Genomic DNA, 26490 nt, shown 5'->3' with positions numbered 1-26490 from the left:
TTGTAAAACCTTTAAAATACCTTGTAAAATTTACCGTAAAATTTTTTCCCGCCAAAATTTTTTTTTGCGGGAAAAGTGATTCCGCAATTTTTTTGGCGGGAAAAATTTACAAGGTATTTTAAAGGTTTTTTTACAGGGTATTTATAAGGTTTTACAATGTATTTTAAAAGGTTTTACAACGTATTTATAAGGTATTTATAAGATATTATAAGATTTTACAAGCTATTTTATAAGGTTTTACAAGTTATAAGGTTTTACAAGTTATAAATACCTTATAAAACCTTATAAGTACCTTGTAAAACCTTTTAAAATACATTGTAAAACCTTACAAAACACTTGTAAATACTCCGTAAAACCTTTAAAATACCTTGTAAATTTTTACCGCCAAAAATTTTCCCGCCAAAAAAATTTCGCCAAAAAAAATTGCGAAATCACTTTTCCCGCAAAAAAAATTTTTTGGCGGGAAAATTTTTTGTCGGGTAAAATTTTTACGGGAAAATTTTACAAGGTATTTTAAAGGTTTTTACAAGTGTTTTGGCGGGAAAATTGCGGGATCACTTTTCCCGCCAAAAAATATTTTGTATTTTGGGGACCTAATTTTGTTTCAAATAAGGGTAAAATGGTCATTAAAAATTAAAAGAGGGCAAACTTAAAAATAGACTCTCAAATGAGGCATTTTTGAAAAGGGGTATTGAAAAAGGGGCATTTTTAACAATTTCTTTTTATTTTTTTTTTTGGTGAGATCTAAGTTTTGCATTTACTCATTCCAAGATATTAAAATTATCAGATTTATTTTCTTTCTTTTGAATAGATTATACAATATAGAATCACCAAATACTATATGGAAAACAAAGAAGAAAATAGCAAAACAATTTAAAGTAGTGGAAATAGAAAACATGTCTGAATAAATCCGGTGATTATATTGCATGTTATGAAAGATCCATTGTTCTTGATGCATGACCATATACGAAATATATCTATGATCTCACTTGAACTCTAGCTTCTCTCTTATTCTTTTTTCATTTCTCTTTCCATATCTTCAAAACCATATCGCCTTCTTTTCCCTTTTTTTTTTTTTTGTCAACAGCTTAAATAAAATGGATGCTCAAAAGAGCCATTCATGTGGAATGTTGTTTACATAAGTGATATGATGCGGTTCGGTACGAATTTTTCGTGCCAAATTATCCGCTTTTACATTTGCGCTACGCGGAATTAAAGATAAAGAAAAATTAGAGAATTCTTCCTTGTCACTCTTCAAATCTTCCAAATACACTGAGAAGGCCGGCCATTCGGTTGGGGAAGACACCATCTTCACCAAATCTGAACAGTCTGTAAAGAAAGCTACATCTTGGTTGTCAGCACCAATCATACACTTCATCGCCCTAAATTTCAGGATGGGAATACAAAATCTTTAAGTTTAATGTTAATTATCATTGAAAGAGAGAGAGAGAGAGAAACTCAATAAGTTATCAAGAAAAAATGAATCCTTTATATACTCCCATTTAAAAAAACAGTTGTCTTATTGTTTACATTTTTTGTTTAATAAGAAAAGAAAAGAATACACTATATGTGTATAACATTTTTAGATTATTTTTCTATTTATAATTAGTAAATTGTTAACAGAATATGTTGCGTGTTAATTTTTTTTGTAAATCAATAAAGATTGAAGTATTTGATTTATTATCTTCTAACCAAATCCATTCTTTTCCCTCAAGAACTTATTGATTTTCTCTCTTTCTATAGAAATTGACAATAAATTTATTGTATCTCCCACATACATATTATAGATTGAACGGAGAAGAAGAAATCATATGGTATTGAAGAAAGGGAAAGAAGAGTGAGAAATAAATACGAGGAAAAACTAAAGTTCGAGTGAATCAAGAGATACATTTGGTACCTGGTCTGCCACAAGAACAATTTTGATATTTTATAAAATACAGTATGATCACCAACCTGATTCAGATAGGTTTTGTTGCTCCATGTTTTAAATGCGTTTTGCTGTTTTCTTTATGTTTGTTTAGTTAAAATAATACTCTGGAAAAAAAATAGAAATAATTTTAATAGCGGAGATTTTAAAAGATAGGGTGATTCCCATCTTGAAATTTTAGTTTTATCACGATAAATTTAAAATAGACTGAGAGAATTGAAGTTCACGATCAAGGAATAAACATGAGCTGGTTTTTGCCACGATGAATGAACCTCATGGCTCGCCTCGAAGATCCATCCCTTGTCGTGGCATTGAGATCATCGTCTTTTTCCTACATCGCTCCATAACCACTGCTAAATTGGATCTAAGCTAGCTCTTTGTTTCCTAGAGAAGAGAAATTTATTTTAAATAAAGAAAAAATCTGAACAAAATCAATAAAAATTGAAATATTCAAAAGTATCATGTTGTGATTCTATTATATGGGAGAGAGAGAACGAATCTGTTTCACATTATATACTACATAGATTTTTCATTTAGATTCTCTAACAATAGTAATCTACACGTAATAGGTAAAAAATCTTGGCTAATAATATTGACTAATAATATAAAATGTGAAAGTTTCACCAAAAAACATATAATAAAGTATAATTGGAAACATATTTACACTCTCTCACTCACAAAATAAATATGTTTCATATAATATATTTATTATATGTAATTTAGTCAAACTTTCACATTTTATATTTATTAGTCAATATTATTAGCCAAAATTTTTTACCTATTACGTGTAGATTATTTTAGTATACAATGTGAAACAGATTCTCTCTCTCACATACAATAGAATCACAACAAAAAACTTTTAAATATTCCGATTTTTATTGATTTTGTTCAGATTTTCTTTTTATTTAAAATAAACATCTCTTCTCGCGAAAATAGATCTAGATTTATGGATCAATCCATTTTGTTAACTTTATGGATTTCGAAATCGGGTCAATTCTGACGGATCGTAGATTGCATTGAATGTTTCATATATATATATATTTTGCTCAAAAATTGTATTTCAGCTAAAAAAATTGTGAATATTTGATGGCACATACACAATTCTTTTTGTTCAAAAATTGTAGCTGAAATGAGAATAAAATAAAAGTTTATGAAATTTAATCGAACATTTGAAAACTATGAAATCGAATGAACATACATATTGTGAATATTTGATCGAGTTTGAGATCTCCTCGTCCATATAATCATTATCTCTCACAACATTTAATGAAACATAAACATCTGGTTTGAGATATTTTTTTTTTAAATATGTGTTTGCAATGAAAATTGAAATAAGAAATGTTGAGATTTATTCAAATATTTGGGTAACTCTCATGCAGTCTAATGAACATACCTTTTGTAAATTCTTAGCAGGATTTTTGATCTCATATTTGAAGTAGTCAAATCTCACAGAATATAATCTGCACATGAATGTTTGTTCTAAATTTCTGTGAGCAAGTGAAAAGGAACAGAACATGGGATTTATTCTTTTTTTTTTTTTGTCATCCGAAATTAATTAATGCTCAAAAGAGCTATTCCTGAGAAATTAATTTTCAAATGTTTTCACATATTTGAAAACATTGACATGAAAATGAATGAGCATACCTTTTTGCTAAATGTTTAAGAGAATTCGATATCTTATGTGATACAATCCAAATCTCACACAAAATGTTTTATAGAAATTTATCGCCTTATTACAAGAAGAAAATTTGTTCAAAGGCGGCGGCTGAAATGAAAATGAAATAAGAGACTTTAGATTTCGAAAAATTTATATAGAGTTAAGTTTAACCTAGATGACTAACAAATTAAAACGCACTGAATAACGTCGTATAGACTATTCGATGTATTGAAGCTAATAACAGGCTCAACCGTTATTAAAACACTAGGCTTTGTAATGTTCTATAAAAGCTCAAATTTTATAGGAATATTATATTAATTCTACGATTTTATTAAAATTTGGGCTCTTAAGTACGGTAATTTTGCAAACAAATTATGGACCATATGTATTTGTACGTTAGGCACATTCGATGGTTAAAAGGCCCATAAACATATTATGTTCTATTTTGTAATAAAAACAAATTGGGTTTTTTTTATACATGTGATGGGATAAAACCTTTTGAGCATCCTAAACCCAAATTTCACATTGCTCAATTAGTATTTAACCTTGAACTAGGATTTAACCCGTGGTACACCACGGGGCAAATGTTTTATTCATATATATAATAAATATTAAATTTTATGGTTTTTAATTTAGTATTAAAGTTATATAATTTTATATTAATGTTGTAACTAAAAAAAATTAGTGATGATAAAATAATAAAGTATAGATATAACCCATGTTATATTAATCGAAACCCGTCCCGCTATATAACTCGTCTCATGATATTTTAATTAATAATGTTTTATAAATTTAAAATATATCAATAATAATATTTCAAAAATAATAATTGTTTTTTGACTTTAATGTGATGACATTCTTTGTAAATTCTTACTTTACTAACACAAAAGTACTTTAAAAAAGGTACTTCAAATTTTTTAGTATATATAAATTTATTGTTTTGGGTAAAAAATATTATAAATAAATATTTAGTTTAATCATAACTTGGGATTGATATACTTGTGTTTTTGACTAACTGTTTTTTCTTTTAATATAGCCTATATTTGGGCATTTTTGTTAACATTATTTGAATTAGCAATATCAACGTAATACATGTACAATTTATTCTTACCAGAAAAAGAACAAAATTTAATAAAAAACAGAAAAGAAAGTTTTAGGGAGTGATAATTATTTTGTACAATTGCAAATTGGAAAAAAGTATATAGAAAAACAAAATTAGAACGCCGGAATAAAAAAATCAGAAAAGAAAGTTTTAGGGAGTGATAATTATTTTGTACAATTGCAAATTAGAAAAAAGTATATAGAAAAACAAAATTAGAACGCCGGAATTAAAAAATCAGAAAAGAAAGTTTTAGGGAGTGTTTTTTTTTTTTTTAAATTGTGATGGATGGCTTGTACATATGAACTACTACTATAAGAGGAAGATCATACTCTCCAAAAAGTGATTCAAAATAAAATAAAATCAATTTCGATCTTCTCAAGAAGAGTGATATTATATTGAACAAACATGATTGGCAAAAAACATAATCAAACATATGAAAAAATAAAAAATAAAACATAAAACTAAAACAAATTTTTTTTTTAATGAAGAATTAGGAAAAATTTAAATGATTTTTGTAATTTTTTTCTTTTAGTTTCCTAAATTTTAGTAACAAAATCGATTAATATTTAGATTTGAGAAATTTTTTGTTAAAACATTAAATGCCAATGGCATTGTATTGTAAATAAGTTCCAAGTCCAGGATTTATTTGTTAAAAGTGATTCAAAAATGTATATATATATAGATGCATCATTAACTTGCTTAGAATAACTAAAATCTTATGAATTGTAACTTCTAAAAATTTGATTATATGTGAGGTGGGTTCCGACTATTCACATAATACAAAAAATATTTGTGGTATTAGAACTTGTATAACTTCGACAAAATCCATATCAATTAACAATTAACCACACCAAAAAATTAGGTAAATAGAGAAATAAATCTATTGTTTGCTAATGTGAGGAATAATGAAATCTGGACTTAATGCATTTTAGATAATCCTTTGTAATGCCTGTAGTTGAGGATTTAAATTTCTAATAAACTAGTAAAGGATTTAAATTGGCAAAATAAAATAGTTGAGGATTTAAATCAAATAAATTTTTCTATCCCTTTTATAACAAAAAGATACAAAAGGACCTATATGATCAAATACAAAAATAAAGGGGTTATTTCATAATAACATGAAACTTAAAAAAATCTTCTTAATCTTCTTCGTTCACCGAATCTTCTTGGGTTAGGTTTGTCTTCAAAATCAGCAGAAGAAGAAGAAGTCAAAGACGATAACAATGGCGTCATCATCATCACCATCCTCTTACCTCCGATTTGCGATCGCCGTCATAACTTTTCTCTCAATCACCACCATCTCCGTCGCACGTCCTTGCAAAACCTTCCTCATCTCCTCATATTCCCTCTCAATAACCCCAGAAAACCCTAACCTCGAATCCGATTTCACCTCCACTCGATTCGTCACCGTTTTCACAATCCGTCGTCTCAATCCTCACCACATCGTTCCTTTCTTCGTCAATCGTCGTCACGAGAAGCCACAGATCCAATCGGATCGTTCCCTCCCTTTGATCTCTGAGAATATCAATTCGTTTAGAGATCGAACGAGAGATATTCTCAGCGTCGTCGTCGCTCTGTTGTTCGGTGTTGGTTGTGGTGCTTTAACAGCTGCTACTATGTATCTTGTTTGGGCTCTTGTTGTGAATCGTCAGAGCTTTGATTTTGATGAAGAAGATGATTATGAGAATGATGAATCTGATGCTGCTAGCTTGAAGAAATTGGGTTATGTTAAGATTCCAGCTCCAGCTCCAGCTCCGGTGAAGGAATCTGCTTGATTTGAGGTTGTGAATTCAGATTCTGCTTAATCATCTCATCATGATTTACGTTGTTATATGTTGTCTATGTTGCATCTATCTGATGGATTTATCTAAACCTAATATACTTAAGTATCATTGCTTTATGAGTTGTAGTGGATGTTTGTTATATAAGTGTGATTATGAATGTTCGTTTATATATGTTTATGGATGTATTCACTATTGTTGACACCAATGTGACTAGTTTAGGAGCTTAATGGTTTCATCGTAGATGGGCTGACATCGAGAAGCTGTCTTTTTTGGCTTGGGATGTGTGTGTATGGTTCTCATTGGCCCATATTGTGGTTTAATAGCTTTCAAGGATTGTAAACTCTAGGCAGTGTCTAGTTTCTGTTTCATTAATAGAATACTAGCTAGTGTGGCTAGACCCTTTAAGTAGGTCGCAGAATATACTCGTTGACTCCCAATCTGTGGTTTGAACAGCTAAATGGTTTTCATCATAGACGGAATCAAGGTCGATAAGCGGTCTTTCTGATTTGCGAGAAGCTAAACTTGGTTGCAGGATTGTGTGGTTTAATAGCTTTCAAGCATTGTAAACTCCAGGCAGTGTCTAGTTTTTGTTCCGTTTCTTGTTATCTTTCGAACTAGCTAGTAGCGAGACCGTTAAAGTAGGTCGCAGGTTATGTGGATGATTCTCGTTGATCATGATCTCTGGTATGCATAGCTTTCAAGCATGGGAGTGTCTAGTTTCTATTGCTTATGGTCATCTTTGTGTATGAATATAGCTTAAAGCTTGATGTTTAAAAATGCAGAGGAACAATGAGGTTCCTTATTTTTCTTTCTGGATCGATCTTTTGAACTTTTGGTTCTTCGTTTTGCTATAGTCTAGCAGTGATTTACCTAGTATCAATCATTTTTTATCTTCTGTTTGTTTCTTCTAGTCTCTTTCTGTATATAAATTTAATTTGAGGTTGTTTCATGTAGGCCTGGGCAAAATACCCGGAACCGAATACCCGAACCGAAAAACCCGAACAATACCCGAACCGAACCCGAACCCGATTTTTAAAAATACCCGAATGGGTCCTAACCTCCTACCCGAAAAAAACCCGAACCGAACCCGAACCGAATCCAATACCCGAATGTACCCGAATACAAATATACACCTAAAAATATTAGTTATATTTATATTTATAATACCCGAAATACCTAAAATTACAATCATAAATCCGAATATATTAGGTATTTTAGATATTTTTGGTTATATTTGGGTAAAGAGTAACCAATGTATTTTCGAGAAATCGGGTATTTCGGTTAGATTTGGGTATATATGAGTTAAAAACCCGGACCCGACCCGAACCCGAAAATATTTCGGGTATTTTTGGTTATTTTCGGATATTTTGCTTTTTTTATTAAAATACCCAAACCGACCCGAACCCGAACCTAACCCGAACCGAATTTTTAGAATACCCGAATGGGTCTTGACCCCCTACCCGAATAGATCCGATACCCGAAAAAAAAGAATCGAACCCGAACGGGTACCCGAATGCCCAGGCCTAGTTTCATGTATCCAGTCCCTAATTATTGTCTTGTTATAGAATCTTTAGATGTCTCAAAGCCGGTCTTGTTTTTCTCTATGTCAACACAAAAGGTTCAAGATTTTGCTTTCAACATATACTCTTTTCTTATGTTTTCATAAAAGCTATTGACATCATTTGATTATGTGAACAAAGTTAGATTCACTTATTAGTCCCCTATCAATTCGTCAGAATGTGTTGTGTGGAACCATAGCTTAATCTATAAACTAATGGGCATTATCACATACTAAAAGAAGAGTAATGATGACAATATGAGTTAAACATTAGCTAAACAAGGATGTTATGTTTAAGACAGTGCTCAGTACAGGGCCTGGAAGATTCTAACACCCAACTTGCGAAATGATACATTCATACAAATCGTCCAACTTTGAGAGAAGTAGACGAAACATGAGGAAGAGATAATTTGCAGTGCCTAGAAATGGGACAGGTTCTGTGGGAAGAATCCGTTGCTGCCTTCGCCAGGCTCACCCTTTTTCTGCACATCTTCCGGCGATAGTATCTTTATGTACGAAACGCTATTAACAAATGACCTGCAAATTTCACCAAATCAGTCAGTTTTTTTTTTGGAAATTCCAAGACTGGAGCCGGGTGAAAAGAGAAGAGTGTAGAGGGGACCTATTGACCACAATTATGGTGTCAGAGTCAGTACTTTACCAAGTCACCTCCTTATCTTCTTCACCTCCCTCTAATATTATTGTTTCCTTATTACATCTATTCACTACGATTTAACCCGCAGTACATCGCGGGCGAAATTGTATTTTATGTATTTTAAATTCATAAATTAAAAAAAATTATTTCTCATTAATTTATTTTATATTATAATTAATATAGTTAAAACCCTTGTTCAAAAAATCGCTAGGCGTTAGTCGGGCGCTCGAGCCGGGCCTAGCGATTAATCGGTTAATCGGGGATTACACGGAAATTAATCGGGGATTAGTTTTAGGGCATTTATCTGAATGTGTGTATATATAAAATTTATTTGTTTAGATATCATTGAAAGTTGGTTTGGTGTAGTGGTTACGGCATATATTCTGTACTTATATTCCCGAGTTTGAGTCCCCATATCTCATTTTAATTCCCGTTTTGACTTATTCTTTAATGAAGGGTAAAATAGACATTAGACAATCATCTTCTTCACATAAGGTTGACGAGTTTCAAACCCTAATAATGGTGGCTGCTCGTTTTTCATATATTAAACATCATTTTTAACTTGTTTTTGTTCAATTTTTTTGTACAAATATGATAGATCTGACATATATAATAAAATCTTTAACCATAAACTACAAAAATTTTGATTTTTCCGATTAACTACCCGATTTAGACAAATCCCGGCGGCCACCGTTCGCCGACCGCTTAATCGCCGCTTAGGCGGCCGCGGAGGCCGCGTTTTCGAACGGGGGTTAAAACATATACATATTGTTTTTGAGTTGTTGTATTTGTTACCTAAATGTGTTAATTTGTATTGATGTACTTAGAAGATTTGTAGGTGTAGAAGTGATATAATGTTGCATTGACAAGCATTTATAATCATAGACTATTATAATAATTTAATATTATTTTGTATCTAAAAAATTTACTCCGGTATATTGCGGGTCAATTTTTTAAACTAAAAACTTGAAATTTTAGGTTATATTTGTTTTGTTAATATTGTTTGGTTTGTTTACTGTTTAAGATTATACAACTATATTTTTATTTTTAATTCTAGGATTTTACCCGAGCTAAATTGTCATGTATTAATATCGATCCAAACTCGTCCCACTATATAACTTCGTCCCTTGAAATTAAACAGTATTTTGTTAATTTTCTTTTTAATAATATTATTATTTAAAAGACATATAATTCGCGTCAATTTAAAAGTTTGATTTAAATGGTTCCGATAATATATGTATATTAATTCTTATAGAGTTCAAATATTATTAATATTATAAACTTTTTATAGAACTTAAATATTATAAATACTTTAAACTTTTTATAAAGTATAAATATTTATAATGTTTAAACTTCTTAAAAAGTTTTATAAAGTACAAATATTTAAAATGTTTGAAACTTCATAGAATTTTTAGTTTTATAAATATGTAAAACATTTTATAAAGTTTAACTTTAGAAAAAGTTTAAATAATTCTAATATTTAACTTTTAATAAAGTTTAAATATTTATAATATTTTGAAATTTTTTAAAAGTTTCAGTTCTTTCAAATAAAGAACCAGAGTAAACCGGATAACAATTTTGATTGGGGACGCCTTATAAATCAAGCTTCCCGCTCATCCATATTCAGAATCATTTTGGTCCTTTTTATAGTATGACTATGAACCATTGCCCAATTTTTTAAGCAATGTGGGACATTGTACACTTATGTTTTGTTTATCGATTGAGTGATATATGTCCGTTTTAAAAAATTTGAATCACATCATATGCAGAAAAATCTATTATTTTATTAATTATATGTATTTTATAAATTAAATATAAGATCATGTAAAAGTGAGACGACAAAAAAAAAAAAAAAATCATGTAAAAATGAAAGAAGAAACATGTATTAATGTTTAAATTAGGTAGAGAGGTTTTAGGAAATTTGTAATTATTCAACTTTAGAAACAAAATCAATTTGTTACCATCTTTGGAAGCCACAGTTTCTAAAAAATAATTTCGAAAACAATTTGTAATATTAATTAATAGATAAACATTTATGGCAATGAGATTCTCTTGTAAATAAGTGTCAATTCCAGGATTTATCTCATATTTGTACTTCAAAAATGTATATATAGATAATTTGTTAGTTGTTTGGCCCATTAAACCCATTTACATATCTTGTTTGCATGTAGAGTCAAAACATGTGGTTCTATTAGTTTGCGTAAAAAAACAGAAAGAAGTTTATGTTGATTTTGATGAAAGCAAATTGTTTAACACTAGAGAAAACTTGTATTGATTAATAGAGAGACGAAAGGAGACGTAGAAGTAGTGTTTTCCCTATATTAGTGGGATTGTATCCCCAATCACACAATTTTTTTTAGTGTTGATGTAGTTTATTTTTTTGTGTAAATAAGTCTCAAATGTCTCTGTATCCTAGTCACACGAAGAACTAAATTTAGGGGTCATCTAACTCCACTTGAATTTATCTTGTTAGTAATCTGAATTAGGTTCGATTCGTTTGCAATTCGCCTTAGTTTGATATTTGATATGTGTTAAGTGATTATTTTAACATATTTCATAGGTCTTTCTAATGTATACTAGGTAAGAGTCCCCGGTGCCACCGCGGGGAAGGTATTTAGGATTTGATTATTAATATTGTGTGTGTTTTATTGTGTATATGAAAATGTGTATGTGAAGTGTTGAATTCGATATTGTTATGAATAAGGCCCAATCTGAAACCCAACTGTTGACATATTATTTATGGAATTGGGCTTAGAGCCGTGAAATTCATAGCACCGCCATTTAATATGTGTCGGTTCAACAACAGGAAAAAAAAAAAGAAAACGAAAAAGAAAAAATCTTCAATCTTCTTCTGCAGTGAAATCAAAATTACCCAGAGACCCATCAATTGAGAGATTGCATCTCCGATTTCTGTCTTAGCAAGCAAATTTAATAGAATTAAAATCGAAGAGGTAAGAAAAAATTATGTTTTTCATCTATAAGATCTATATAACTTGCAATCGATTCGAATTCAGAACTTACAAATTAATAATACATCTTCGAAATTAAGTTGTTATAGTAGGTGAAATAGGTTTTATTATACAGGAAGCTTGGGTTGTAGTTTGTGCTGATTGTTGTACTGTCAAATAGTGAACTTATAAATGGCGATAAGGTCAAACGAAATTCGTATATAATTCCTCAATCTATCGGTTTAGTTAGTTTTCATTGATGAGTATCAGTGCCTTGATATTAAGTTTAACAGGTGATGTATCTGAATATGAGATAGACGAATTTTATGCATTTATTTGAATCTCTGTTGGGAAAGTATTGTTAGCAAATTTGGTTTAGTTTGGATGGTATTGTAATATGAACAGGTAAATACATGCTTTAAAGAAATTTATTTGATTAAAGGAAGAGCATAAGGTAAGACTTAGTAGTAAAGTTGAATTGAATTGAATTATTACATAGTAGTAATAAGAATTTTATGTTTAGAAAACATGCTGACTAAGCAATTGAAGATAGAAATAAGCAAAGGAGGAGAACTAAATTTTTAAGTAAACGACAATGGCAGTAATAGCATATTAGTGAATCATGTGTTATTATTCTAACAAACCACGTGCTTCACAAACTTCTTTGTAGGTTGGATAGACGACACCGTTAAACGTCCGGAGATCTTCATCGCATTTGGGACCTCGTATAAAACGAAAAAGTAGTTTCAAATCTGCGTTTGCATCCATTGAAGGGGAAAGATACCTGGTGCGCCCATTTTGAAATGATCTTCTCCTGTGTTGAAACTTTTTCTCCTGTTTATTCCAAGTGAAAAAGTAGGAATTTCATCAAATGTTAAGCATCTTGCCTGAGAGTTGTAAAGATTAAGATTAAACCAAGCTAATAACATAGGATATCCACTTTTTTTTCGAGTCTGTGGTAGGAGCCATAGGTTTCAATATATGTTTGAAATTTTGTTTATGAGTGTGTTATGTTGCTGTGTGTGTATATATAGAGACGGAAGACTAAACAATTAGGTTTTTGATAATTAGCACAATTGTTCAGCAAGTTGACTAATATTAATAGATTTGTTCGTTGTTATTTTTGAAAAGATAATATCTTAGATATTACAATAATTAGGAAAACTAAATCTTTCATTATAGTATAGGAATGTTAATATTATATATCAGGAAACAGTAATATGTTTGATCTTGACAATATATTTTACTAACTATATATAAAGTATTCTTGTTATTTGATTCTTGGAATATCTGTTTCGGTTTGGGAGAATAAAATATATGGAAGTTTAAATTTATTCGTATATTGATTAGTGTTTTTTAAAATCAATCAATGATTTAATAAAAGTGATTTATTAAATAGTTTTGCAAGAAATATATAAACAGTAGTCATTTAAATTGGTTTGTGAACTTATAGAAGTTGTTAAGCTGTTTACAGAAATTTGTAAAAGGCAAAATGCAACTTGCTGAACTTTGCTAGATGTTGTTTCTTGATAGTGGCATGAATCAAAGTACCCTACAAAAGTTGAATATTATAATATGGTTAAAGTATGAAATCGTAGATGCAAACATAATATTATAATAACGCAAGAGTTTAAGAAAAAGGATGTCTTACTTCTAGATCTGCCAAAATCATCTCAACAGTCTCGCCAGTGTAACTTGTATACTGGATCCAACAGTAAACGATTTTGACTTGAATTCGCCAGGTTGTTTTGAAAGATCTGATACCATTGAGATTTGTGAAAACGTTATTAAGAGCCATTTGGGAGAAAGAGTTTGTTTGATGGAAGTAAAGTAAAATGGTAATGATTTGTGTTTATACGGATGGTTGGATCATATATTTATACTGGTAACACATTTATTAACAAAAGTAGGGTTTATGCAAAGTTTATTCGGCAAAGTATATTCAACAGCGAGAATCGAGGATTTTTTTTTATTAGAGAACAATTAAAAAAAAGAAGTAAGATCTCAACAAAATATATGATAAAGGTTTGATATATACTCCAATTTTATATTATAGAGATTTTTTTCGATTCTAATTCAAAATAAAGTAAGTAAGATCGTTTGGGCGATAAATTAGGTATTCTTGCACAAAAGAAAGGTAATTAAGATCTCAACGATGTTTTTTGCATAATCTTATTTCCAAAGCCGTTTGTATATTGTTGATGGGAACTAAACTAAGATTTAAACTTGACCTAGAAGAATATACCAAGGGAGTGATTTAAGCTTAAGATATTTGCCACATAAGCCGATTTATAATATGAACGCAATTCTCGTTTTTGTTAGGTAATTAATGCTCCTTTTTCGTAATTAATGCTTAATGGTCATTAATTTCAGAGTTTAATATTTTGTAATTATGTCTCAAAGATCAAAATAATATCTTTCCGGGTCAATTGCTCTATTTTTTTTGTTATTAATCCGATCCAAGTACTTTTGTACTTCTCTTTTAATAGTATAGAGATTATTGAGTCTTTTTTTCTCTATGTGTTTTAGTGTTTTTAGGTTCTAGACCTGCTGGAATCAAAGTAAGTATTTTGGGAGAGAAATAATGCAAAATGCATCAATCGGAGAAAAGAGGAGTTTCTGGATGATTATAGATGCAGAGCTGTAGAGAAGCGTCAGAAGTTTGGCTTCCGATGAAGGACTTCCCATCGATAGATCTTCCTCATTTTTGGACACAAGATAGATACGGATGTTAGCTTTCATCTTCTAGTGGAAAGAAGGAAATCCAACAGTGCGATCAGGCGTTGTAAACGACCCCAATTACAAACCCTATGACGCTTTGGCAGGTACGGTTCCTTGTTAATGAATGAATAGATATTGCTTTTAGTGCTTTTCTTGGGCGAAAAGACTCTAAGACATTATGAACTTTTCTTAGGTTTTTAAGAGAATGGCCAAATTGAAGGTTTAGGGTTTGATAAGTTTGATACAAGACTAATTTTTTTGATTAAAAAACTATCTCAAAAGAAATTTTAAACTTCTGAAAAGAAATTTTTTTAATACATATATATATAGAAGACTAATATATATATATATATATATATATATATATATATATATCATTTCTTTTTTAGTATTTTAGTTAATTCTGATAATTAAAAAAAAAAACAAAATTGGATCCTCCACCGAACATATGATGATACTAGAAATTAACCCGCAGGGTAAAATTGTATTTTATGTATTTTATATAATAATTTATAATTTATTGAATTTTGAAATTCACAATTTAAAAAAATTATTACTCATTTGTTTATTTTATATTATAATTAATATAGTTGAAATATATAAGTATTGATTTTGAGTTGTTGTATTTGTTACCTAAATGTGTTAAGTTGTATTGATGTACTTAGAAGATTTGTAGGTGTAGAAATGTAATGTTAATATTGTCAAGCATTTATAATCATGAACTATTATAATAATTTGATATTATTTTGTATCTAAAAAATTTACTCCGGTACATTGCGGGTCTATTTTTTAAAACTAAAAACTTTTAATTTTGTGTTATATTTGTTTTGTTAATATTGTTTGGTTTGTTTAGTGTTTAAAATTATATAATTATATTTTTATTTTAATTCTAAGATTTCAGCCGTAGTATACCATCCCGTATTTATATCGACTCAAACCCGTCCCGCCATATAACCATGTCCCGTGAAATTAAACAGCATTTTGTTATTTTTTTTCGTCGATTGAGTAATTTGAATCACATCATATGTAGAAAAAAATATATATTATTTTATCAATTATATGTATTTTATATAAATTCAAAATAAATTAAATATAAGATCATATAAAAATGAAAGAAGAATCATATATTAATGTTTAAATTAGGTAGAGAAGTTTTAAGAAATTAGCAATTAATCAAATTTAGAAACAAAATCAGTTTGTTACCATCTTTGGAAACCATGTTTTTTAAAATATTTTTAAAAATAATTTATAATATTAATTAATAGATAAACATTTATGACAATGATATTCTCTTGTAAATAATTGGCAACTTCAGGAATTATTTCATATTTATAATTCAAAAATGTATATATAGATGAAGAATTTGCATATCACCATAAGTTTGTTCATTAGTTAATGTTTGTTGAAAACAGTCGATTAGCAACAAATATCACTAAACTAAAACTCAGTAAAATATTTGTACATAAAGAAAATTTGTATCAAATAGATTCAATAGAAACCACTACTGTTTATTTAGTTTAGTCATATCCTAATTTATAACATCATAGTTGTTTGAAGAGATTCTTTTGGTAACCTAACAAAACCATCAAACATGCAAATAGCCGTTGAAACTCTAAAACCTTATTAAAAGAATTTTGCTTTGAAAAAGGGAAAAAGGTTCATATATAAGTACGACATTGACTGCAGTGTATAACGGCTCCAATTTCAAAATTACTATCTTTAGTAAAATAAATTAATTTCAATTTGAACTCAATCTTCTTCAAAGCTTACAATCTCACCCCACGTTTCATAATTTCAGAAAGTAAAGGGCCCATTTCGAATATTTTCTGATAAGGACTTATGTCTGTCACAAATCGCATTACCAAACAAAAAAGTAATATTCTCAAAAAATTTGAAGTTTTGAATCTTTTTGTCTTTTTACACAAAAACATTCCCCTAAAATCTCTCTTGTTCTTGACTCACTTCTACTTCAAATTCTCTCTGTTCTTCAAAATTCCCTAGCACAAAATGGGTTGCTGTCTCAGCAAGAAACCTTCTCCTTCTCCTCTTCCCTCTAATGGTACCTCTTGTACTGTTAAACCCTCAGATCCCATTAAACCAGTGATTAAGCTTTTGGAGGAAGAAACAGAACCAAAATCTGAGAAACTGATTCAAGAAGAAGAAGTCTTGGTGATAAAACACAGAATAAGCCATGAAGAGAGTTCCAAGAAGACTGAATCAGATAAAGATTCTCCGGTGGCTGAGAAACCGAATTCTACACCGGTCGTGAGAATCTCGAGCTGTACTAAAGAAGAAGTTGATGCTATATTGATACAATGTGGGAAGCTAAGTAGAAGCAACTCTGCTGCTAAAACAAGAAGATACTCTGGTTCAAAGAGAAGTTTTGATTTTGACCAGAACGAGAGAATTCGCGGCGGCGATACGGAGGAGGAGAGAGACGGAATGGAGCGGAATCGTCACCGTGGAGTAGAGAGAGTGAATGGTTCGCCTCGTGAACGGAGAAGACGAACTCCGAGCAGAGAAAGAGAACGATCGGGAAGCAAAGAAAGAGGAAATGGCGGTGGCGGTGGTGGTGGTAGTAGGCGAGTGAGTAGATCTCCGGCGAAACGATCAGAGGTTCCAAACGCTAATTCGTGTGGTAGTTCGGTAAATTCTAGTAATAGTAGACCGGGAAAGTTTGTTACGATTCCGGCGAGGGATAAGAGTAACAAAGTAGAGCCGTTGGTAAAACGAATTACGGTTAAGAGAAACATCGGAGACGCTTGTAGAATTGCAGCGTCTCCGAGATCGAAGTCTCCGGCAAGAGCGGGGAATAATGTTCCGTCGCTAAGCCGGAGTAATTCAAGAAAGGCGGAGCAATCACCGTATAGAAGGAATCCATTAGGAGAGATTGATCAAAACTCGTCGAAAGCTGGATCTTGTAACACCAAGAAGATGATAGAATCTGTGAAACCTAATTCAAGAACAAGTAGAGCTCCAAGCCCAAGTCGTGCCGCGGTTGTAGAACTTACAAAACCTCCTCAAGTTGTATTAAGCAGAAGCAGATCGTTAAGGAAATCGCGAGATTTCGATTTGGTATCAAACGAAGATAACAATTACACTGCATTGTTGTTGAAAGACATTCAGAATTTTCATGGGAAGAGTATCGATGATAACGCGATTTCGCTGCCTTTATGTGTTACTAAAGCTTGTTCCATTGTTGAAGCAGTAGCTGATCTCAACTCTATGACCAACAACACTTGTTTGAGCTCTGATTCGAGCCGGTTTAGATTCACATCGACCGCAAAGAAAGCGGATCTTATGGAACCGAGTTTTGAGAAGTATGTGACTGTGAAGAGAGGTGGTTCGTTGGATGAATCATCTGGTAGCAACAATCTTACGTGACTAGAGTTTCACTTTTAGCAATAACACAAACTCGTGTTGTTGCGGTTTAATAAGGAGTAACTGTTGTTTTGTTTGTCTATTATAGACATTTATAGTTGTTTCGTATGTTTGGTTTATTTTGTAATCAATTTCAATGAATCTTCTTCTCTTCTTCACTTGGGCATAAAACCTGAAATCTAAAAACTGAACCGGAATTGGAACGAAACATCCGGTTATGAAACCAAATCGAGTAGGTATAAAACCTGAACGGATTCTAAATATTTTTACCCGAATTATCGGCAGCGCCCAATATATTTGGGAGACTTAGGGCAACAAATTTTTTTGGCCTTATTATTCTATATAAAAAGAAAATTTAGTTATTTTTTCAAAAATTTGTAGATTTTTTATAGTGAAAATTGTTATTTTAAAAATTTTGGGCGTTTTTATATTTTTCTTATAAAAATTAGGCCTTTTGAAATATAATTCTCATATTAATGATATTTTTTAAAAATATTTGGCCCTTTTTATATGTAAATTTTAAAAAAAAAAACCTTCGGGCCGTCGCACCTCCGCCCCACCCCTTTGAGCCGGGGCTGATTATTGGAACCAAAACGAAAACCGAATAGTATACATGAAAATCAGAAATAAAAGTATAGATCTGAAAATATTAGTTGTATTTAGTTATTATTTTATACCTAAAAGTTTCAAATAACAAAATAATGAACTGTAGTTATATTTGTCAAAATTATACCATCTATATATACATTTTTGAAGTACAAATATGAAATAAATCCTGGAGTTTCACCTTATTTACGAGTCCATGTCATTGGCATTTATCATTTAGTTTTACAAAATTTAAATAAAAGATATTAACCAAATGATATCTTGCCTAATTTGTTTCTAAAAATCTCTACACAATCTTTCTATATATCTTAAAAAAAAATTATGTGAATTTTACTCCACAAAATATGCATAAAACCGATTTATAGCAAATATTTATATTAACATTTTGCATAACAATAAAACTACTAATTTATAATAATCAAAATATTCACATAGAAAAATCATATAATTTATATGATAAATTTAAAATATATATTAGTAGTATAAATTTAAAATCATTCAAGGAACGGTATACCACGGTGAGATCCTAAAATTATTGGATTTTATAACAATAATAATTTATTTTTTTGGATTTTATAACACTAATAATTTAGCTAACGGGATAATATAGACGGGTTTATATGGGATGACGGGTTTGGGTCGATATTAATAAAGAACGGTATATCACGGATGAAATCCTAAAATTAACAATCAAAATAAAGTTATACAACCTTAAACACAAAACAAAACATACAATATTAACAAAACAAATACAACTTAAAATTTAAAAAATTTAGTTATAAAAAAATCGACCCACGGTATACCGCGGAGTAAAATATTCAAAATTTTAAAATTGACCATACATCGTTACTTAAAAAATGTATGTTTTCGTATCTATACTTCAAAAATTGAAACCTAAACAATAGTAATCATACACTAAATAATACATAGATAGATATCTACATTTATCTACATTTAAAAATACAAACTAATATGATATATCTTCAGTTAATCTTTTAAAAAATAACATTACATTTTTTAAAAAAATATAGCTCCACGGTGTACTGCGGATTAAATTCTAGTTTTTTTCAAAATTAAACATATTTTTAGTTTTTCTTTTCCCCAAAAAACCGAACCGAATCCAAACCGAATAGTCATAAAACATCTATGAATACTAAACTTTCTTATCCGAATCCGAAAACCCCGAACGGAATCCGATCCGAAACTCGAACGCACAAGCCTACTTGGTGGGTTAAACGGTTCGGTTCGGTTCGGTTCAGGTCAAATATTTCATAATTTTCGGTTTGGGGAAAAATTGATGAATTAAACCGGAAAATGTCGGTTTGGGTTTGAGTATTTCTTTTAGCAATTTCTTTCAACCTACACATCTAAGCAAAACGACACGCCGGAGAGTTTTCGGAGGACAGTGAGGAAAAGGTTTTTAGGGTTTTTACCAATCAGAATCTCCGTCAAGGAACGAGTTTTAGATTCGAAAGCAACAAAGGTTTGAGCTTTTTCTCTCTTTCGTCTTCCTCATACGTTTCTTCTGAATACCCTTGAAACCCTCCGATGTGAAATTCATAGAAACCAGAATCAATTTTACATTTGGTTCTTTTCTGATGTGAAATTATGTTTTGTTTCTTCTAATTCTGGGTTTATGTAAGGTTTGGTGAAATCTCTCGTCGAGAGAGATACAAAATCTGTTGATTTTTTGTTGTCATCAATAATGCCCACCAAGTGTTCGATGAAATTCCTAGTCTAATATTTTTTTAGTAATTTCAGGTCATATAGTTCTCTGGACTGTTTACATGGCAACAAATACTGGACTTGAGGATCTTGTCAATCGTAAGTTAGTCTTTTTTGTCATTAAGCAAGATTCAGAATTGATTTGTTAATGTTCTGGCACATGAATTGTCTAAAAATCTTATCTTTTGATTGGGGTTACAGAGATTATTTCGGTGATTACAAATGATGGACGCAACATTGTGGTATGTTATACTCTCTATTTGGTTGAGAACTCCTTATGTTAAAGAATGTATATTAGTAAACATTGTCGATTTGTTTATATTTTTTCAGGGAGTTCTAAAAGGTTTTGACCAAGCTACAAATATAATCCTTGATGAATCTCATGAACGCGTGTTTTCCACTAAGGTTAGCTTCTGATTTTTGTTTTTAAGTAATTTATCTGAACTTTTCGATGTTACCAAATTGAATGGGTGCAAAGACATTTTTGTTCAAGTAAATTAGCCAGTGTATGACCTGAAAACCTTGTTAGTTTGTATCCATGAATGGCTATGATGTAGTAGAGTTCTCAATGTCTCCATATTTTGTGTGTAGTGATCGCTTAAAACGAGAAAAATAGATGTACTAGCTCAGTAGGATGCTATTTTAACTTTGGTTTATTGTCAAAGCTTCTTTCATCGTCTGGTGTTGGCCATTTAATTGGTAGTACATTCTTGCTAGTAATGTACATTGCTTGATTTAGTTGTGTAGTGCCATCTTTTCAATAGAACATTGAGGAACAAACATATTCAGATATTTAAGATAGGCCTTGTCTCTACTTTGTTTGGTGAGAGAATAGTGAATAAAGAAATAATTGGCCTCTGAATGGAAGTATCTAAATCAGATAGTGTGGATACCATTACATATATGACGATGGAGCTTACACAGTAACAGATTTAGTGTTGGTATTCTTCAAATGTTATAACTGAATGAAAAATATTGTGAGTTCACTTGTCAAAAGCTTTAGCTAGTGCTAGGTGAGTCAAATGTATATTGGCAGTGTGTATACATGATCACCTTTTGTTTTCACAAGAAGCTTAAAGGTTTGATTCATGTCTGTTTTCTTGTTTGCGCTAAGAGTATGTCAGGTCATGTTGATACTTCATTAGACCAATGTTATTGGAGGTTTTTGGTGTGAAGGCAGCAGAATTCTGTTAAAATGATGGATATTGGAATTAAGATTGAGACCTCTTACTGTCTTCATCTTTTCAGGAAGGAGTACAACAACATGTGTTGGGTTTGTACATTATCAGAGGCGACAACATGTAAATCTTATCCTCCAGCATCAGTGATTTTCTAACACTGCAATTGTTTTGTTTTTTTTTTGTTTTATTAAAAGTTTTGTGTCATCTTTCATCAGAGGTGTTATCGGGGAGCTGGACGAGGAGCTTGATGCTGGTCTGGATTTGTCAAAGCTGAGAGCTCATCCGTTGAAACCTGTCGTTCATTGATTGAAAATAGTTATGGTGAGAAAGCCTAATTCTCATTCAAAGCCTTAAAAACAAAGAAAAATTTCATTGTAAACAATTTGGATAGTTTGTTTTGATGTCTGGAGTTGTCTTGTTTGTGTATCCTAAGGACAAAAGCTATATGATATTTTTGTCTTAACGTTTTTGGTCTGAAAGATTCCGTAGGCCGTAGACTAGAACGATTAAATTAAGCCCCGCTCCAAGATGTCGAACTACGGGAACTTAAATCATATAATCTTTTGGATGGACCTAGGTATACCACTAGACCACAAGTTCTTTGATTAGAAAACATATACCAAAATTTTATATAATTCAAATTGCAAAAGAAAAAAAATACGAGGAATTAGTTTCTGGTATCTTACAGATTACAATGTTGTTGCAATTTCATCTAGAAGGATAATATACATCATCCAATCTATCAACATCAACAAGTGGCCGTATTTTAAACTTGGAAGCATCATACATGTTCTACAAACAACATTATAGATATTAACTTAAGATTTCTATAAATGTGTTTCTTTTTATTTAATCTAATAATATTAACAATCTTAACCCTTGTTAAAAAAAACGCTAGACGCTAATCGAACGATGAAGGCGAGCCTAGCGCCTATCAAGAAAATCAAAAGTTATACGGAATTAATCGGAGACTAGTTTTATGACTATTTAATGTTTTAAAAACAACAATCCTTTATAATTAAGAAATTTATATAATATTGTTTTTAAAATTACATTAAACACATGAAAACATAAGTTATTGTCGCAATACACTTTAAAACACACACATCGCATTAAGAACATCAAATCCAAACGCACAAAACAACTTGGTCAAACATTAATAGTTATTACACCGCATAAAAGGAAAGCAACTTAATCCGATCCACCATAAATCGTCGCCTAAACGGTGAGTAAGCGGTCCCGATATTGGATACAGCGTTCTACCACACTCATAGGAGTCAATTCTTCTTCTCCCCTGCACAAGTTACCCTTGAGATACAAGAATCCTGTATGCTCACCGATGCCACTTTTAATGATAGCTTTGCGTTCAACATGCTCGCCAATACCACCAGTGGCCAATCCTTTAAAAGCTATGTAGAGGATTGAATTTTTGGCCTTTAGAGGCTCCTCCTCAGTAGTTTCTATTGCCACTTTCACAATCTTCAACTTGGAGAGATCCTTCTGCAACAGCAACAGCAACAGTTTTGAAACAAAAACCACATGTAACACTCAGTGGTATGTGCATTGATATGCAAAAAAAAACAAAATCCAGTAGACCTACATCTGAAATCGACATATGAGTTTTACAAACCGCAAGCTCCAGGTACAAATGAATCCAGTGTGTGTACAGCAACTCTGATCCCTCCGCCTGCATGTAAAAAAATAACTACATATATCAAATTTCTTTCGCTAAAAAAAAACTGATGATGTGTGGAAACAGTTCTTACCAAGTAAAACCGTTGGCTACCATCGAAAGCATCTACGGGCCAATCAGGCAATCTACCATCCACCACACAATCGTTGTGAGATGAGAAGGGCGCCGTGGTGGTGGTCTCTCCTATGCAACATTATTCAATCAGTACTCTACTCAACTTGAATATAAAACAATTCAGCCACTCTTAATTAGTTACCTTTAACTCTAGCAATAGAACACGTCAAATCCAAAAGACGAGCGCGCTTTTCATCAACTTGAACCTGAAAGGTTTGCATCGGACTGCGGGCAACTGTATCGCGTGCAGCCAAAGTTATCCAGTAAGAAGAAGCACCAATGCACCGCTTGTTGAATTTGATTAGACAATCGAGCTCGAAGTTTGTCCCCTGCAAAAAACAAATTTGACTGTGGTATGGTAACAAATATATATACAGACCCAGGAGACTAGTTTATACCTCCTTCATATTGTAACGATGAAGACCCAATCTAGCATAACGGTTGACCAAGGGACGATCAGGATACCCAAAGGATAGACAGTTGAAGGTTATCAATCCATTCATTTCCATACATGGTGGTGCTCTGACACCCTCGATGTCGAAACACTATCAACCAAAAATTCACAAACATCGATCATACTTTACATAGATCCAAGTAATCTCCACCAAATTGACAATCATCGATCAAAGTCTAAACACAAAAATAATTAAGGAGATTAAAGGATTTACATACATCGGATTCATAGACTTGGCGCCAGTAACTTTCAACCCGACGGGCATACTCCTCGTCGTTAGGTTCTTCAAACCTAGACGTCGACATATTATCTTCCTCTTCGGTGTAGTGTGGATGCTTCTTTTTCTTCTCTGTATAACCTAGGCACGTGCCCTATACACAATTTGATAATTTTAAACTTTGTTATATACTTTGTAGTAGAGATGGAATAATTGGTGTATCCACATATATCTATTTATACTAAATCAACAGTTTTTTTAATAAAAACTGCAATATTTTCTATCTGACACGTGACAAAACTCTCAAATTTTGCTCTTTCACTTTCGTAATCTAATTCTTTTACTTTTGAGAAAAATTAACAAAAAACAAAATCTTACCACTTTCTTAGCAACCACTCCTCCCCACGATTTCAAAATTATCACCTTTCCAAACTCTCTCCCACTTTAATTGAAGAAACCACCGTAATGAAAACAAAAATAAAAACAATAAAACCATACAGTATTTTTAATAACATTCTGTTTTAAATCTAATTGAAAAAAAAAATTACGATATGATTTTCTTCGTAATCCACTATCTCTAACACAACTTTCTACTTTCATCTACTCACTTTCTTCAAATCTATACTATATAAAAGTCGAAGCCATAAGCTCCTTAGGCCGTCCACCTAGGATTTTAAACGACCAATCGCAGTTAGACACTTCATCGGTTAACATTTTTACACAGCACGTTAGTTAACATTTTTAAATTCTAATATTTTCTATACATAAATTAATAAAAAGGAAAATAAAAACAAAATATAGAAAGAAGAAAAATGTGCATTTTTGAAATAACAAACTATAGAAATAAGAAAAATGTAAAGTATATATTCCAATATTATTATGCAGCGAATATATTTTTATTTGAAAAATTTTTAATTAAAAAATATAAAATTACATAAGGTAACTATGACGGTTCACCCTAGACATTAAACTATAAATATTGAACCTTGACAACACAATTAGTATTCAGTTTCAAAAGAATTTACTATTATGCGGCTTTGATTTTTTTTTCGTGCTACATACTTTTTGATTTATTTCTCTATTCTATACTATATAAATGTCGAGGCCATAAGCTCTTTAGGCCGTCCATCTAGGATTTTAAACGACCAATCGCAGTTAGACACTTCATCGGTTAACATTTTTACACAGCACGTTAATTAACATTTTTAAATTCTAATATTTTCTATTCTTAAATTAATAAAAAGGAAAAGAAAAACAATATATAGAAAGAAAAAAATGTGCATTTTTGAAATAACAAAATATAGAAATAAGAAAAATGTAAAGTATATATTTCAATATTGTTATGCAGCGAATATATTTTTATTTGAAAAATTTCTAATTAAAAATTATAAAATTAGATAAGGTAACTATGACGGTTCACCCTAGACATTAAACTATAAATATTGAACCTCGACAACACAATTAGTATTCAGTTTCAAAAGAATTTACTACTTTGATTTTTTTTTTGTGCTACATACTTTTTGATTTATTTCTCTATTCTATACTATATAAATGTCGAGGCCATAAGCTCCGTAGGCCGTCCACCTAGGATTTTAAACGACCAATCGCAATTAGACACTCCATCAGTTAACATTTTTACACAGCACGTTAATTAACATTTTTAAATTCTAATATTTTCTATACTTAAATATTAATAAAAAGGAAAAGAAAAATAATATATTGAAAGAAGAAAAATGTGCATTTTTGAAATAACAAAATATAGAAAAAAGAAAAATGTAAGTATATATTTTAATATTATTATGCAGCGAATATATTTTTATTTTATAATTTTCTAATTAAAAAATATAAAATCACATAAGGTAATTATGACGTTTATCCTAGACATTAAACATAAATATTGAACTTCGACAACACAATTAGGATTCAGTTTCAAAAGAATTTATTATTATGCGGCTTTGATTTTTTTTCGTGCTACATACTTTTTCATTTATTTCTCTATGAACTATAAACAAATATTGTTTAGTTTTGGTGATTTTAGACTGTTTGATTTGTATTTCTGGTTACAAGGTATTATTGATCCTAAAATTTATGTAGCTTTCAAATTATTTCCTTGTTTGGATAATGTTAATTTTTTAATGTTAAATATATGCATGAAAAGTGGTTCGCATGTAGAAAGCAAAGAAATCAAATTAAAAAAAGGGAAAAGAATTATAAATTGAAGAAGAAGAACAAGAGAAGTAATAATCGTATTTAAAAAAAAAATTATTATATATCGGGTTCTATATATTATAATCGTTTGATTAATTTGACTTCTATGTTTTTGAATTATCTTTTTAACCATGCAAGGCTTCTTCAGAAACCAAAGTTTGGCGTGTTTGTTTGCCAACTCTAACCGATTACGATGACAGTTATATTAAAGATAGCACGTGACTGTATCTTTTTTTTTGGTAATTGTCCGTATTATTTTTGAGTATCTTTTTATCATCAATAAGAGGACAAGTATGAAAGAGAAGATTTAAATATTATGAATTTTATAATGTGCATTTTTGAAACAACAAAATATAGAAATAAGAAAAATGTAAAGTATATATTTCAATATTATTATGCAGCGAATATATTTTTATTCGAAAATTTTTTAATTAAAAAATATAAAATTACATAAGGTAACTATGACGATTCACCCTAGACATTAAACTATAAATATTGAACCTTGACAACACAATTAGTATTCAGTTTCAAAAGAATTTACTATTATGCGGTTTTGATT

At 30.7% G+C, this 26490-nt stretch overlaps 4 protein-coding genes and 1 long non-coding RNA gene across 8 annotated transcripts; 3 read left to right on the top strand and 2 right to left on the bottom strand.

Moving 5' to 3' along the window:
* The first annotated feature begins 5848 nt into the window (after positions 1-5848).
* On the top strand, positions 5849-6669 carry LOC9324509. The gene has a single exon (XM_021035729.1). It carries the CDS (start codon positions 5910-5912, stop codon positions 6459-6461), a length of 552 nt encoding a protein of 183 aa, XP_020891388.1. The 5' UTR covers positions 5849-5909; the 3' UTR covers positions 6462-6669.
* A 1560-nt stretch (positions 6670-8229) lies between these two features.
* LOC110224189 lies at positions 8230-8716 on the bottom strand. The gene is made up of 2 exons (XR_002328907.1): positions 8651-8716; positions 8230-8565 (listed from the first exon to the last, which is right to left on the bottom strand). It is a non-coding gene; the product is annotated as an uncharacterized LOC110224189 (long non-coding RNA).
* Positions 8717-16155: 7439 nt separating this feature from the next.
* On the top strand, positions 16156-17891 carry LOC110230646 (uncharacterized protein At1g65710). The gene has a single exon (XM_021034113.1). It carries the CDS (start codon positions 16360-16362, stop codon positions 17734-17736), a length of 1377 nt encoding a protein of 458 aa, XP_020889772.1. The 5' UTR covers positions 16156-16359; the 3' UTR covers positions 17737-17891.
* A 1801-nt stretch (positions 17892-19692) lies between these two features.
* LOC9323027 (sm-like protein LSM8) lies at positions 19693-21712 on the top strand. Of its 3 annotated transcripts, XM_021034033.1 has the most exons (8): positions 19693-19822; positions 20101-20163; positions 20266-20306; positions 20395-20469; positions 20812-20898; positions 21179-21232; positions 21313-21365; positions 21461-21712. In XM_021034033.1, the coding sequence occupies exons 2-8, from the start codon at positions 20127-20129 to the stop codon at positions 21549-21551; spliced, it is 438 nt and encodes a 145-aa protein (XP_020889692.1). In that variant the 5' UTR covers positions 19693-19822; positions 20101-20126; the 3' UTR covers positions 21552-21712. The 3 variants fall into 3 exon arrangements, with proteins under 3 accessions (XP_020889692.1, XP_020889690.1, XP_020889691.1); XM_021034031.1 differs by lacking the exons at positions 20812-20898; positions 21179-21232 and having other exon boundaries at positions 19697-19822; XM_021034032.1 differs by lacking the exons at positions 20812-20898; positions 21179-21232 and having other exon boundaries at positions 19697-19822; positions 20092-20163.
* A 564-nt stretch (positions 21713-22276) lies between these two features.
* On the bottom strand, positions 22277-23920 carry LOC9323026 (UPF0725 protein At1g02770). 2 transcript variants are annotated; one of them, XM_002886915.2, is made up of 6 exons: positions 23725-23920; positions 23451-23597; positions 23195-23381; positions 23012-23121; positions 22846-22932; positions 22281-22745 (listed from the first exon to the last, which is right to left on the bottom strand). In XM_002886915.2, exons 1-6 carry the CDS (start codon positions 23809-23811, stop codon positions 22464-22466), a joined length of 900 nt encoding a protein of 299 aa, XP_002886961.1. In that variant the 5' UTR covers positions 23812-23920; the 3' UTR covers positions 22281-22463. The 2 variants fall into 2 exon arrangements, with proteins under 2 accessions (XP_020891469.1, XP_002886961.1); XM_021035810.1 differs by lacking the exon at positions 22846-22932 and having other exon boundaries at positions 22277-22745.
* Between the last annotated feature and the right edge of the window lie 2570 nt (positions 23921-26490).

This window comes from Arabidopsis lyrata (assembly GCF_000004255.2).
Source record: "Arabidopsis lyrata subsp. lyrata unplaced genomic scaffold ARALYscaffold_2, whole genome shotgun sequence".
Taxonomy (NCBI): Eukaryota; Viridiplantae; Streptophyta; class Magnoliopsida; order Brassicales; family Brassicaceae; genus Arabidopsis; species Arabidopsis lyrata.
The sequence above is the reverse complement of the archived record's forward strand: the minus strand, read 5'-3'. Positions and strand labels throughout refer to the sequence as shown.

What these genes read in the sequence shown, in the direction of transcription:
- LOC9323026 (XM_002886915.2), bottom strand. Translation starts at nt 23,811, where the DNA reads ATGTCGACGTCTAGGTTTGAAGAACCTAACGACGAGGAGTATGCCCGT. An exon ending in GCCAAGTCTATGAATCCGAT is followed by an intron (nt 23,598 to 23,724) that starts GTATGTAAATCC and finishes TTTGGTTGATAG; the next exon opens with TGTTTCGACATCGAGGGTGT. An exon ending in TTCTATTGCTAGAGTTAAAG is followed by an intron (nt 23,122 to 23,194) that starts GTAACTAATTAA and finishes AATGTTGCATAG; the next exon opens with GAGAGACCACCACCACGGCG.
- LOC9323027 (XM_021034033.1), top strand. Translation starts at nt 20,127, where the DNA reads ATGGCAACAAATACTGGACTTGAGGATCTTGTCAATC. An exon ending in ACTTGAGGATCTTGTCAATC is followed by an intron (nt 20,164 to 20,265) that starts GTAAGTTAGTCT and finishes TTGGGGTTACAG; the next exon opens with AGATTATTTCGGTGATTACA. An exon ending in CTTTGTTTGGTGAGAGAATA is followed by an intron (nt 20,899 to 21,178) that starts GTGAATAAAGAA and finishes GTTTGCGCTAAG; the next exon opens with AGTATGTCAGGTCATGTTGA.
- LOC9324509 (XM_021035729.1), top strand. Translation starts at nt 5,910, where the DNA reads ATGGCGTCATCATCATCACCATCCTCTTACCTCCGATTTGCGATCGCC.
- LOC110230646 (XM_021034113.1), top strand. Translation starts at nt 16,360, where the DNA reads ATGGGTTGCTGTCTCAGCAAGAAACCTTCTCCTTCTCCTCTTCCCTCT.